The following is a 14,797-nucleotide window of genomic DNA, read 5'->3' as shown; positions in this document are numbered from 1 at the left end:
GCTATTTACTTAAAATTTCTTGAGGATCAGGGTGAATGTCAAGGGTAGATGAGGATTTAAGGATAGAAACTTAACAGCTTTAGGCTATTTGGCTCATTGAGCCTGCACTGCCATTCAATTAGAGCATAACTAAACATCTACCACAATGCCACTTTCCCACACTCGCTCTGTCTCCCTTGACGTCATTAGTCCCCAGAAATCTGTCAATTTCTATCTTGAATATGCTCGATAATGGAACTTCTACAGCTCTCTGGGTTAGAGAATTCCAAAGATTCATCACCCTCTGCATGAAGAAATCCTTCCTCATCTCAATCATAAATGCGCTGCCCCTTACTCTTTGATTATGTGCCCTGGTTTTGGAATCACCAGCCAGGAGAAACATCTTATTTACATCCAGCCTGCCACGTCCTGCAGGAATTTTGTAAGATTCAATGAGGTTACCTCTCATTCTTTGAAATTTGAGGGAACGCGGATGCAGTCACTTCAATTTCTCCTCATAGAATCATCCTGCTTTCCGAGGGATTAATCTAGTTATTCCCCATTGCGTTCCCTGCATGGAAAATCTATCCTTCTTTAGGTAAGGGGACCAAAACTGTGCCTAGTACATGAAGTGATGTCTCAACAAGGCCCTATACAACTGCAGCAAGACCCTTTTACTCTTGTACTCAAATCCCCTTGCAACAAAGGCTGACATACCATTTGCTTTCCTCATTGCTTGCTGCACCTCCGTGATAACTTTTAGTGACTCGTTAACGACAAACGGAGGTCCTTCTGAACCCACCTTCAATGTTAAAGAAGTATTCTACTTTTCTATGCTTTTCCAACAAAATGAATAACTTCACACTTGCATCAAAAGAAAATAATCATAATGCTTGCAAAGTACCTGAGTGTGATGGGAGTAGACTTTGAATGACGTGTGTGAGGCAGGTAGTGTGAACAACAAGATGTAACTGTGAAACTGCAATCACATGGTGTGGTCATGAAGCTGCCTCCTGCACTCAAACCAAGAATGAGATGTAATGGTCTTCTCAGTCACTTGCAGTCATGCTGGTTTTCTTGCAGCAGTAGATTTCTCCTATCCCTTAGTGAAGAAGAGTATCTCACTCTAACCCATCGCTTCAACCAACAGTGCACCAAGCAATGCATTGTTAAATCGAGGTTCTATTTTGGCCTTGGAGGGAGTGCAGAGGAGGTTTACTAGGCTGATACCGGAGTTGAGGGGGTTGAGCTATGAGGAGAGGCTGAATAAACTAGGCTTGTACTCGTTAGAGTTTAGAAGAATGAGGGGAGATCTCATTGAGACGTATAAGATGATGAATGGGATGGATAGGATAGAGGTGGAAAGACTCTTCCCGCTCAAAAAAGACAGTAGGACTAGGGGGCACAGCCTCAAGATAAAGGGGGGGCGGTTCAGAACGGAGTTGAGGAGGAACTTCTTCACTCAAAGGGTGGTGAATCTCTGGAATTCTCTGCCCGTTGAAGTGGTGGAGGCTGCCTCGCTAAATATTTTTAAGAAGCGGGTTGATGGGTTTTTGATAAGAGAAGGGATTAAGGGTTATGGGGAGAGGGCGGGAAAGTGGAACTGAGCCACGACAGATCAGCCATGATCTTATTGAATGGCGGGGCAGGCTCGAAGGGCCAGATGGCCTACTTCTGCTCCTATTTCTTATGTTCTTATGTTCTTATGATTGAAACTGCTGTCTCTGTTCAAACTCAACTTCCACTTTTGGAAGCAGCCTGATTGGATACTTACCTCACCGACCCTCCTCTCTCCTGCTCACCAGTTCTTTCCTCTCCTTCCTTTTTTGGCTTCTTCCCACATCCCTCTAACTCCACTTCCCTCACTGTTACTCCCTCTCTCGACTTCTCCCAGATGCTATCTTCCTTCCTCCTGCACGTTGCCTCACTCCTGCTTGCTATTTCCCTCTCCAACCCTCTCACTCACCACCTCTCCATCTCATCATCTCCCTAATGTTGACCACTTCCCTCTCCCAAACAGTTTCCTTGAGTGAAAACAGCGAGCAGCAGAGTAGGGGAGAGAAACGGCGAGTGGGAAAGTTGAGGAGGGAAACAGCGAGCAGGAGAGTTGGGGAGGGGAAATGGCGAGCGGGAGAGTTGGGGGGGGAAACGGCGAGCAGGGGAGTTGGGGGGGGGGAAGAGCGAGCGGGGGAGTTGGGGGGGGAAACGGCGAGCAGGGGAGTTGGGGGGGGGGAAGAGCGAGCAGGGGAGTTGGGGGGGGAGAGCGAGCGGGAGAGTTGTGGGGGGGAGAACAGCGAGCGGGAGAGTTGGGGAGGGGAAACGGCGAGCGGGAGAGTTTGGGGGGGGAAGAGCGAGCGGGGGAGTTGGGGGGGGAGAGCGAGCGGGAGAGTTGGGGGGGGAGAGCGAGTGGGAGAGTTGGGGGGGGGGAAACGGCGAGCGGGGGAGTTGGGGAGGGGAAACGGCGAGCGGAGGAGTTGGGGGGGGGGAAACGGCGAGCGGGAGAGTTGGGGGGGGGAGAGCGAGCGGGGGAGTTGGGGGGGGAGAGCGAGTGGGAGAGTTGGGGGGGGGGAAACGGCGAGCGGGAGAGTTGGGGAGGGGAAACGGCGAGCGGAGGAGTTGGTGGGGGGGAACGGCGAGCGGAGGAGTTGGTGGGGGGGAACGGCGAGCGGGAGAGTTGGGGGGGGGGAGGGCGAGCGGGGGAGTTGGGGGGGGGAAGGGCGAGCGGGGGAGTTGTGGGGGGGGGAGAGCGAGCGGGGGAGTTGTGGGGGGGGGAGAGCGAGCGGGGGAGTTGGGGGGGGGAGAGCGAGCGGGGGAGTTGGGGGGGGGAGAGCGAGCGGGGGAGTTGGGGGGGGGAGAGCGAGCGGGGGAGTTGGGGGGGGGAGAGCGAGCGGGGGAGTTGGGGGGGGGAGAGCGAGCGGGGGAGTTGGGGGGGGGGAGAGCGAGCGGGGGAGTTGGGGGGGGGGAGAGCGAGCGGGGGAGTTGGGGGGGGGGAGAGCGAGCGGGGGAGTTGGGGGGGGAAGAGCGAGCAGGGGAGTTGGGGGGGGGAAGAGCGAGCGGGGGAGTTGGGGGGGGAAACGGCGAGCGGGGGAGTTGGGGGGGGGAAGAGCGAGCGGGGGAGTTGGGGGGGGAGCGAGCGGGGGAGTTGGGGGGGGAGCGAGCGGGGGAGTTGGGGGGGGAGCGAGCGGGGGAGTTGGGGGGGGGAACGGCGAGCGGGGGAGTTGGGGGGGGAACGGCGAGCGGGGGAGTTGGGGGGGGGAACGGCGAGCGGGGGAGTTGGGGGGGGGAACGGCGAGCGGGGGAGTTGGGGGGGGGAACGGCGAGCGGGGGAGTTGGGGGGGGGAACGGCGAGCGGGGGAGTTGGGGGGGGGAACGGCGAGCGGGGGAGTTGGGGGGGGGGAACGGCGAGCGGGGGAGTTGGGGGGGGGGACTGCGAGCGGGGGAGTTGGGGGGGGGGAACGGCGAGCGGGGGAGTTGGGGGGGGGGAACGGCGAGCGGGGGAGTTGGGGGGGGGAAGAGCGAGCGGGGGAGTTGGGGGGGGGGAACGGCGAGCGGGGGAGTTGGGGGGGGGAGCGGCGAGCGGGGGAGTTGGGGGGGGGAAGAGCGAGCCGGGGAGTTGGGGGGGGACACAGTGAGTGGAAGGGAATTGTGTATGAAAGGTAGCAAGCAGATCACAGGAAAGACGAATGGTGAATCATATTGGGCTCCAGGAACTGACACAATTGAATTTTAGCTGTTAATTCCACCTGATTAATCATGTCTCATTTATCTCTTGTTCTCTAATTTACTGTTGTGATGGAGTCTACCATCTCTTTGTTCATGAGTAGCAGTAAGTCTCATTGAATATTTGGATCTGAGCGAGTGTTGTAATTAAGTGTGTGGCACTTGATAATCTGTTGGCTGGCTACACAGGCCTGCAGCTTAAAGAGAACATTGACATTGGTTGCCTCTTTGCACGTTCCTCTTCTTCTTTGTGCTGCCCTTCCCCCTCCTCCTCAGCAGGTTTCCATTCAGCCTCACAATGACAAGGTTGTGCAGCATTCAACAAACCACCGTGCCTCTTGCCGTGTATTCTGCTGAATGCTACAAGGCTTCCTCCAGACTGCTCCAAACAATCAAAACATTGTTTTGGTGTCTTAAAGGTTTACTCAGTCAAATGCTGTGTGGCAGCACAAAGTTCATCACAGGCATGTTGCCCACTTGTATGGTTTTCACAATTGGAGTCGAGAGCCAGTGAATATTCCTTGTGGCCCAATAACCACCATCTGGTTTGCTCTGGTGGGTCAAGTGTGGCTGGTGCAGTGACAGTGGACTGCCAGAGTTGCTGGGCATTGGATACCAAAGACTGACCGACATGATGCACTGACTATGGTTGTACATCAGATGGATTTTCAGGAAACAAAATCCCTTTCTGATGCAACATGTCTCAGAATTGATGTGTGCCTCCCATAAGTGGACATGTGTGCAATCGGTGACACACTGCAGCACAGTGAGCCCTGGAATCCTCGTGAAGCCACGAGCTGGCTTAACCTACCTTACAGAGATAATGAAATGTGTTCAGTTCTCTTTGCACAAAAGCCTCCATAATCTCACCCCTGCAACAGTGGTTGGCAAACTGAGCAGTGATGCTTTTATCATCTGCTCGAACCTGCAAAGCAACAGATGCATAAAAGTTCATGACCGTTGTCACCTCCACAGCCATTCTCAAGGCTGCTGTCAGGGATCCTGGGTACCAGCAACTCTCAGTCGACTTGAGTGCAAACAGCGCCAGGCACCATGCAGCCAATGCGAGGCCTTTAATGACTTGTGCACAAAGAGAACCCTCCTTGCAGCTGCCCTGCAAGTGGCGCTGACATTGTAGAAAAATTAACTTGGCAATTAGTCAATTACAGCAAATTAGAAACAAGAAAATTTTCAAATCCTTCATTTGCTTTCAAATTCACCAATTTAATTCCTGCATTTTCACCCTTTTTCATTTGATGAAAATCTGACTTCTGCTAATCCTTCATTTGCATAGCATGTCCCCAAATCTCACCTTTGGAATTTGTTATGGAAAAATCTGGTCTTGCTCACCCTCTGGTGAAGGTCGAAAAACAGAATGTTATGGGGCCTATGCAGATGAAAATTAGCCTGTTCTTGCTGAAACAGTAGACACTGACTCCTTTGAAGTTCTGCAAACTGATAAACATTTTCATTAGATATTACAGAGAAGGCATGAAACTTTAAGTTGAGCATTTTAACTTCCACACAGTCCTCGAGCTGCTCAGAGGCTCCAGTTGTGTCTTGACCAGTGGCCAATTTCTGTGAGGATGTCTTTAGTGAAGCAGGGATGTCTAGCACAATGTCTGTCCCTGAAGCACAGAAAGCATCCTTTCCAGATGTATAACAGCTTGGTATGTCTCCTGATGTGACCAAGACAGCAACAAACTACAAAGGGTTGTGAATGTAGTCTAGCCCATCACACAAAGCAGCCTCCTACTCACTGACTCTGTCCCTATTTCCCACTGCCTCAGAAAAGCAGCCAGTATAATCCATGCATCTTTGGCATACTCTCTTCCACTTTTTTTCCATCAGGAAAAAGATACAAAAGTCTGAGATCACGTACCAACCAACTCTAGAACAGCTCCTTCCTTGCTGCCATCAGACTTTTGAATGGACCTACCATGTCTTAAGCTGATCTTTCTCCACACCCTCACTGTGACTGTAACATTATATTCTGCACCCTATCCTTTCCTTATCCCCTATGTGCTATGTGAATAGAATGTCTTGTTTGTATAGCTCGCAAGAAACAATGCTTTTCATTGAATCCCAATACATGTGACAATAATCGAATCAAATCAAGTTCAGGTAGGAAAATTGGTCCTTGTACCCCCGAGGTAGAAGGAGCTTCCTGATGTGAGCTCTTCTCCTTCTCGTTCTTCTCCCTATTTCACCAGGTTCTCCTGCTCTCTGCCACCTCTGTGTCACTTGTCATGCTTCAGGGAGAATGGCATCTACCCACTGAGCCAATGACTGGAAGCAAGTGGTCTGTTCAAAATCCTTAAACACAGTAAGAAGTCTCACAACACCAGGTTTAAGTCCAACCAGTTTATTTGATAGTAATCCCTCAAGCTTTCGGAAATGGTGTTCCTTCGTCAGGTGTGTGGAAGGTTCTGGTCAGAGAAAGGCATATAAAGACACACACAGTTTACAGAATACTGATTAGAATGCAAGTCTTCGTAGCTAACCTGCTATTCTCTTTAACTTCGCTTTGCTTAGATCCTGCAATCAGTTTTTAGCCTGAGGCTGTGCAGGCAGATCATGAAGTGTGGGCGAATTTTCTGCTAACCAATCTATCCAAATCGTTAATTAATAATACCTAATGGAGCAGAAAAAAGTCACAACAAGGACCTTAAGATGATTGCCACTTGTCTTCTTGAAAGACAAAAGAATTCGCAAAACAATGTTGATAACAATAACTTGTATTTATATAATGCCTTGAATCAAGGTGCTTCATGTGAGTTATAAGAAAGAAACTGACATTGAGCTGCATAAGGAGATGACCAAAAACCTAGTCAGAGTGGTAGATTTCAGGGAGCATCTAAAAGGAGGAGAATGAGATGGAAAGATACATGTGCAACAAGGTCAGATTAGATCGGGTCAGCGTGGACAAGGTGGGCTGAATAGCCCCTTCTATGTTGCACTGTTTCTATATGGGAGAAATTTGTGAAGCATCGTGCCTTGATGGCCAATGGCATGGCTCCCAGTGTTGGAGTGATTAAGATTAAGGATGCTCCAAAGTCCAGGACTAAATGAGTACAGAGTACTTGATCAGGATCAAACTGGCTGAAACTCGTTTTGAGTTTATCTCAACTGGATTCTAGTTGAAGTGCCTGATTCGCTGGTCTCATCGGAAATCTAGCAATGACTTCCAGTTGTTGAGTTGGTGCCAGTACTTTTCAGTGAACTTCAGCTGGAATGATCTGTTATCATCTTATTGACTGAGAAGTTTTTTTTTAGTCAGGGAGATTGTTTGGTCATTTAAAAAAAAATTCTTGGAATACTGTGATACTCTGATTCAGTTATTGGCATCTGCTGGAGAGTTGACATAATTCCAAACATTTTGTTGGGAATGCTTTGGAGCCACCTCACCCTACATCTCTTCACTTTCCCTTAGCCAGGAGATCATTGCAAGAAGGTTTATCAGACAGTTAGAGATGTCAAACTGGAAAAGGTCAGCAATTTTATTCATGAGGAGAGGAAAATCACATGAGGTGGCACCCCACATTAAATGTCTTCCTAAAGTTTTTGATTGGATTTGATTTGATTTATTATCATCACATGTATTGGTATATCGTGTAAAGTATTTTTTCTTGTGCACAATACAGACAAAGCATATTGTGCATGGAGAAGGAAAGGAGAGGGTACAGAATGTAATGTTACCATCAGAGAAGGTGCAGAGAAGATCAACTTAATGTGAGGGCAGGTCCATTCGAAAGTCTGATGGCAGCAGGGATGAAGCAGTTCTTGGGTCACTTGGTATATGGCCTCAGACATTTGTACCTTCTTCCCGACAGAAAAGTGATTGCAGCGATCAAGAAAGGCAATCATGGAATCATTGAATTCCTACAGTTCAGAAGAGGGTCATCCAGCTCACTGATAGTCCATGTCTAGATGCCAAGACAGCTTGGAAAGATCAAGGAGGAGGAGTAGATTTGCATGAAGATCAGTTGTTTACTGACAAGTGAAAGGTCAATTACACAAGAAAATTCTGAAGTTTAGCTTGCTTGGTGGAATGATCTAAAATCGCAATAAGAAAATTGCAAGTAAAGAGTTTAGCAAATCACTTTCGATGAATATTTTGTTTACAGTAGATCAGTTGCAATGTCTAAGCTGGAAATTTTCAATACAATAAAATACTGCAGATGCGGGAAATCTGGAATAAAAAGAAAACATTTTGCAAATACTCAGCAAGTCTGGCAGCATCGGTAGAGAGAGAGACAGTTAACCTTACAGGTCACAGAAACTGACAAAAGGTCATTGAATTGAAATGTTTCTCATTTCCTGTTCCACAGATGCTTCCTGAACTCCTGAATATATTCAGCAAAGGCTGCTTTTATTTATCATTTTCAATTATCTTGATGAAAATCTCTCTATGCTCAGTGATTGGAATGGATAGGCCCTGGAGCAGATGCACTTTAAATTTACCTTTTCCACTTAAAATATATATACCTAGAGAAATGGATGAGAGATTATTTTCACTTTTTCCATTAGTGTTCAGGAGTTTGTCTGTTAGTCTCTTTCTGAGAGAGTGACAGAGGAGGTTAGCCAGATAAAGTCACAAAGAAAGGGGCAGAAAGTGTCAACAGTGGACTGTCCCCATCATTGTTTAACGAACCGAGGCGATGATGCAGGTTATATGTCAGCCCTCTTGGGGATAGTATGGTTGGTTATGTCAAACATTAATTACCTTCAATAATGCATATCGAGTTTGAAAATTAAATAGGAAAAGAAATCTATGGAGATCGAAGGCAACATTTTCAAACTGCCTTGACTTTTAAAGTTGCCACTTGAGATTATGTCATTAGCACCGCAAGGCACTCAAAAAAAGGATCAAAAGCACAACTTGGCATTATACAAGCTCGAGAATTGATTACAACATAACTATGCAGCATGATTCAGAGCAGTGCATTAAATCACAGCTTGGATGTGTCTAACTGTGCTAAGCACCTTAATGGCAGCACAGTCGGAATCTTATCACTCTTCACGCCAGTGGGATTTTCCCATCTCCCTGCAGTGAACAGGGATTTGGCTTGCTGCCAAATTCTCTGACTTTGCTATAGCCGGGGTGTGAACGGCAGGTGAGATCGTGCCCAAAAACATCTGAGTGAGCAGCAGAGAAGCTAGCCTATGACCCGTAATCCAGGATATACTTGATTAAAACAGGTTCTTGTTGTTTGAATGTTTGACTGCTCAAATGGCCAACTGGAAGTAAGTTACTATTCTATGTCACTTGGCCAGTTGCTGGGGTACTATAATCATTTTGCCCATTGGGTATGTTCCAGCTGCTAGGTTCTTCATGGGATGCTAGTTTATAATCCTTTGAGAGTAGCCTTTCTAATCTGATAGTTTACAGTGCCAAATGTTCATTTGTCCTGGCGCTGCTCGAATGGCAGGAAAGGGATATCAGAACAGCTTTGGGTGAAATTTATAATTTTAGTCCCTATCACAATGGTGGGAGCACTTTCAAGTTAGGAATCTATCCTTTTATAGAGCGATCTTCTGATTGTTCTGTACAGCATGAACTCATTAATAACTCGCCTTCAGGATTGTGTTCCAATTAGGGGGAGCCGGGAGGATGAAACACTGATGAAGGATCTGTGCTTCAAGGGACATGAGCAGCACTGAAAGTCGCAACATTGTGTGTTGCTGAATTAGTGAGACAAAGGGGAGGAGAATGGATGGGAGTCAGGAGAGGGCTGCCGCCTGTTTCACAGACACGTTCCTGGAGATGAGTTTGCAAACTCTCAGGGCACGGAGCCAAATGTTCTTTTCCAGAGGATGACTGGAAGAGACCTGCCAGCATCACTAAACAGACTTACTTGGAGCAAGAAAGAAGCTGGAATGTAATATAGAAGAGCTGAATACGGTGTCGAAAACCATTGAGTGACTTCTGGCAATAAAAGTGTTGCTGAACTTTCATCTGACAGCCATCACACTCTCACTTCTGTCGCAGCCTGCAACTAAATATCCTCTGAGGCATTCAACTTGTATCTACAGAGAAAGTTGCCTCCCGAGGCTGCAGCATGGCTCTGCATCCCCATAGATATCTCTGCCTTTCAGCCTCAATGTGCTGGCGAATGTTACCCACCCCAACCTCCTCAAATATCAAGCCTACCTCATGAGCTAAGATTGGACTTGTCACAGTAATAACGCTCTGCCTATTCTCATTATGAGAGAAGAGAATGTACGACAGGCATCAAGGAAAGACACTGAACTGGGGCAGGAGTTGCATCCTTGGGTGCTGATGGTAGTGGAGGAGAAAAGTGTGGTGCATTTAATTGTACACAATTGAGGCTAAGCCTGTGTTTTAGAAAGGTTCCTCATAATTTGCTTCTTTTGTTTACTCAGTGCTTCTAATTATAAAGTCTCGGAGCTTTTTGGAATAGAGAAGTGAGATAGAAAAAGACCAGGTGAAAGCATTTGATATCACATTGCCTCTTGGTATTGGCTTGTCACTCATAGAGACTCACTGTCAACAATATTTTAAATATGATCGTCTGCAATACCAGGGCTTAATCCCATTGCCATCTGTGCGCAGTACGAATGCTTGTCTTTCATCTCCTGCGAGCGGATTGCCAGAGGCACACCGAAGGGGATGAGACAGAGAAGAACCAGCACGCTGGGAGGAAGCATCTTCACGTGACTCCGACACACTCACCACCAGCACAGTTTCACCCAGTGCAGTGAGTCCGGTATCTCCGTGAGTCAGGGTAGCATAAGGTGAGGGCAAATCACACGTGAAGAGGATCAGATTCTGGAGACAGAGATATGCATGGGGAGTCTCCATCGAAAGCATGAGGATACCCCCAGCAAAAAGAAATATGTGGGCATCCAAAAGAGCTTACTGAAACTGTACGAAGCCTTGAATTGAAGGTGGAGGAGTCCATCCCTGCCATGTATGCTGTAGTGTATACCAATTCGACTGGCTGCAATCATTTCAAACTTAGAAACACCATTGGCTGATAAAGTGATAAAGCATAGTATCACAGAATGGTCATGGATTGGAAGAAAGCCCTTCGGTATATCTTCTCTTTACTTCTCTCTGTTCATCCACCTGCCGTCCTGTAAATATTTCTGTTCAAGCAGTGCATTCCAGACTGTAACCACTCGCTGCATTAATGCTTTACTTATTTCACTGTTACTTCCTTTGCCATTCGTCTTAGCACAATATCCCCTGATTCTCATTCCATGACTGGGAACAATTTATCTTTGTCTGCTCTGCCCAGGCTCCTCATGATTTTTAATACCTCTGTCACACCTCCTTTCAACCTTTATTTTCTCAAAGGAGAACTACCTGAGCCCCTCCAATCTATCCGTGTAACAGAAGTTACTCACCCCTGCTCACATTCCCATCAATCTTTCCTATATCTTCTTAAAAGCCTTCACATCCTTCCTAAAGGGCGGCGCTCAGAAAAATACATCAAACTCCAGTTGAGGCTGAACCAGAGTTTTATGAGGGTTCGTCATAATTTGTTTGCCTTTGTACTCTATGGGTAGGAATTTTTCGCCACACTCACTCTGAGGAAAATCATTCGTATGGTCCATGTCCCACCCACTCTGATTCCCGTGGCGGGCGGGACAGGAAAATTCCACCCCATGTCTCAGGGGAAGGCAATGGCCTAATGGTATTACCATTGGACTATTAATCCAAAAACTCAGCTAACGTTCTAAAATAATGCAGCCATTAACACTTGGCCAGGTAGTCTCAGGCCTGTCTGGTTTTGATTGGATTGTCCAAGACCTAGCTGCATGAATACTGTCTGTTCCAGCTCTGTAGTTTGCAAATTGCAGAGTGCAGCGATGTTTAAACTTGGCGTCCATGTTGAGATTTTATCCATGTTCATGAAAAAGTATCAATATTCCTGTAACGATCCCGAAGGTCATGGACTGCAATCTGGCTGTCAAAGACTTCCGGATTCCTTTCTGTGTTAGCTGTCCGTCTCCTCTCATTCTCCTGCATTGTTTTTCTTGCTTTGCCAGTGAAGTAAGACCCTCCGTTTTAGATATGAAAACACAAGTCTATCATCCCTGCTTTTCCTGCGGTCCCATGTAAAAGCAGAGCCAAGTGTCATCATCGAGGCATGTTGATCACCCCAAATAAAATAGTGGCAGACTTGTGCAGGGATTTCAGTCACCTGGACAGATCCATAAACACACAAGTGCCCCTGAATGATTGCCTTTAAGTTCGCTTGCGACAAGGCAGATGGAAAACTGCCAAAAAATCTTGAACGATCCTGTATAAAATTGGATCAGTTGTTGGATGAATAGTGAGTATGATCATAACTGTTTATGTACCAAAATGTACAATCTGCATTCTTACAAATTTGCCAACTATTGACGAGTAGCGGGCTATAGTTAGCAGGGCTCTTCATGGAATAAGGCTGTTCATTCCATACAGCTTGCCCAAACCCATTGAACCTGAGCCCAGTTAACTCAGCTTGAAGGATAATTCCTTCCTCCGCCACTTCAGTGCCAACTTGAGGCTTTCCACGTGATCGAAGATCAAAAACGCTCCTGACATATAACTAAAGAAAGCTTAGCTCCTGCTTGCTGCAATCAAACAGACATAGTTCAAAGTGCTTTGGGATTTCGAGCCTGGATTTACTTACAATTTGCTGCAAGATCTGCTCACTCGTTGTGAAGAGTACCACTGCCGTGAGCATTCAACCCTACCAATGCACGTTGGCTGCCTTTGTTGAAGCAAGAAGCTCTCACTGAGGCGTAGAAATATAAATTGAAGCGTGTTTTGAGACTTGAAAGTAGAAGCAGAGCAAATGCCTGAAAGTATTTACTTTGCTTTCTGGAGCAAGCAGGATGTACCTTCAATTCAATGCGTATCAAATTACTTCTTTTTTACCAGAGCAAACTTTAACTTGTTAATATTTGTGAAATACAATTGTATCTTTCAGCTCCGTGTGGAAGTCGATCCACAGGTTCTGATGGCACTGTGCTATCGCCAAACTACCCCAGAAATTATAGTACTGGACACAATTGTGTTTATTCTATCACTGTCTCCAGAGAGTTTGGTGAGTGACGTTACCATTCACTATTTACTAAATGACTTGAGGTTTGCGTGGGTACTCGGCTGAAGGTATTGTTTCTTTTTTGAGACATACGAGTATTGGTCTTGACCACATATTTCTGAAGTAAATTTGAAAATAATGAGTGCAGATCCAAAAGGATAAGATAAAACTGCCTTTATTTTATAGACCAACACTGACATCCCTGCCTCCACCCTCTCCTCTGACTACCCTCTCATACCATTTTGCCATCCTCCCAACGACCCTCCCCACCCCCTCAATATCCCTCCATGGTGCTCCCTCCAACTACCAAGTACGTGCCAACCAATTCAGCCCAAACCCTCCCTTCAACTCTTTGTATCCCGTCCCCTCCCCGGAGCACCCATCCATCCCAATCATCCCCCTGCAGGCAACACCCTAAGTGGTCATATGTCCCAGAGTCCCCAGACACCCCCACACTTCACCCCCTCCCATGTCCAAATTCAAACCACTTACCTGACACAACCTATCATCTCCCTGATTTGAATGCGATTATATCTTTAAGCATACATGATTTATGAGAGCTAATGCCACGCAAAAAAGGGGTGATGACTTCCTTGCATCAGCAGAGGGCCCTGGGTGTATTTTGCCCTGCACAGTTCCCGTCTGGCCTGAGTTGAAAGGTATGGCGGGAAAGGGTCAGAAAGACTCGAAGATAAAAAAAGTTGGAGTGAATTGCGAGTCTATATCTTGAAAAAGCGTCGGGTAAGAAAAGGATAACTGATCTTATACTTCAGTCGGTCAACACAGACCAATGGACTGGTGGAAGTTAAAGCTATGACATCCAAAAGAACATCGACAAAGTAAGAGTGGAATTTTACAGCCCCTCTCACCAGCCGGATCTTCCAATGTCAATGGAGTTTTGAATGGCGCCCTGTATTATTTGTTTTACAGAGTCATAAAATTCCACCCGAAAATTCCACTGTTTTGAACTGACTGTTTCAGGAGAAGAAATGTTTACATTTAGGAAGATGGGTTTCTCTGCACCAATGCAGAGAGAGAAAGCATGGTTTTCGACATCTCATTTTCACTTTGTCCTTTGTTGAATCAATTTTCTTACTGCTCTAAGATGAAGATTCCAATTAACATTATTTTAAATTTAAAAATAATAAAATCTCAGTGAGCAGGATCATTTGTGTCCAGGTAGAAAACCTGGCATGAAATCTGTCGCTGGCTGTTAGAATTAAGCTCCTTTCCCCACTCCAGCAGATGAGCCGAAGTTTGATCGATGCATGACTTCTTTCCTCATTACCCAGTTGGTCTACATTCGGTTCACGTCGCATTGATGTGGCAAGCTCTGAGAATCTGAGTCATATTTTAGTGAAGGAAGAAAGTGAAAGCTGTCAAGTGAGAATATTTTTCTCTCACTTAAGTTATGTGTTAAAAATGCGCAGTCCTGTGTTTTTTTTTAATGTTTCATTACTCTGCTGAAGGAATAATGACAGTGCTATTTAACAGGCTAATGGCTTCAGCCCCTAAGATAAATGACTTGCCTGTGTTTGGTGGATGCCCCAGGCAACAGTCCTTTGTAAACAAAGCATGATTCATAATTTTCAGTGACCTTGTGTTGACATTAAAATGACTGATAACCATTAAACATCAGGGAATCGAACCATCAGCACATGATTAGCATGCAGGTTGATGTATATCTCTTCAGGAAGCTTTCTCGACGTACAGCATCATTCTGCTTTATAAGTGAGTGTATGGTATGAAGTGAAAAAAAATGAAGAGCTTGCGAAATGAAGACTAATTTCCCGAGTGTTTTGATTTTTAGTTTCTCACTCGATAAACAGGCTAAGGAACGCTACCTTCAATTTAAAAATCCACAGGGCTGGATTTACCCATGAATAAGTTTGTTGGCAGTTTTGTTTCCAGAATGGCTCAAAAAAATATTTAGGGTGGAATTTTATGACTCTGTAAAAAAAAATAATACAGGGCACCATTCAAAACTCCATGGACTTTGGAAGATCCTGTCGGTGGGAGGGGCTGTAAAGTTCCAC

At 46.3% G+C, this 14,797-nt stretch overlaps 1 protein-coding gene across 1 annotated transcript in view; it reads left to right on the top strand.

Moving 5' to 3' along the window:
• The window catches only part of csmd3b (CUB and Sushi multiple domains 3b), a 1,478,622-nt gene that overhangs the window by 1,231,772 nt on the left and 232,053 nt on the right, over positions 1–14,797 (top strand). The window contains exon 29 of the mRNA XM_080194817.1: positions 12,648–12,764. Coding sequence (XP_080050943.1) covers positions 12,648–12,764 — 117 coding nt within the window. The remainder of the gene's footprint in view (positions 1–12,647; positions 12,765–14,797) is intronic.

The sequence above is a fragment of the Carcharhinus amblyrhynchos genome, chromosome 8, assembly GCF_965287045.1.
Source record: "Carcharhinus amblyrhynchos chromosome 8, sCarAmb.v2.hapA, whole genome shotgun sequence".
Classification (NCBI taxonomy): Eukaryota; Metazoa; Chordata; class Chondrichthyes; order Carcharhiniformes; family Carcharhinidae; genus Carcharhinus; species Carcharhinus amblyrhynchos.
Note: the sequence above shows the minus strand (reverse complement) of the source record. Positions and strands in the feature narration are given on the sequence as shown.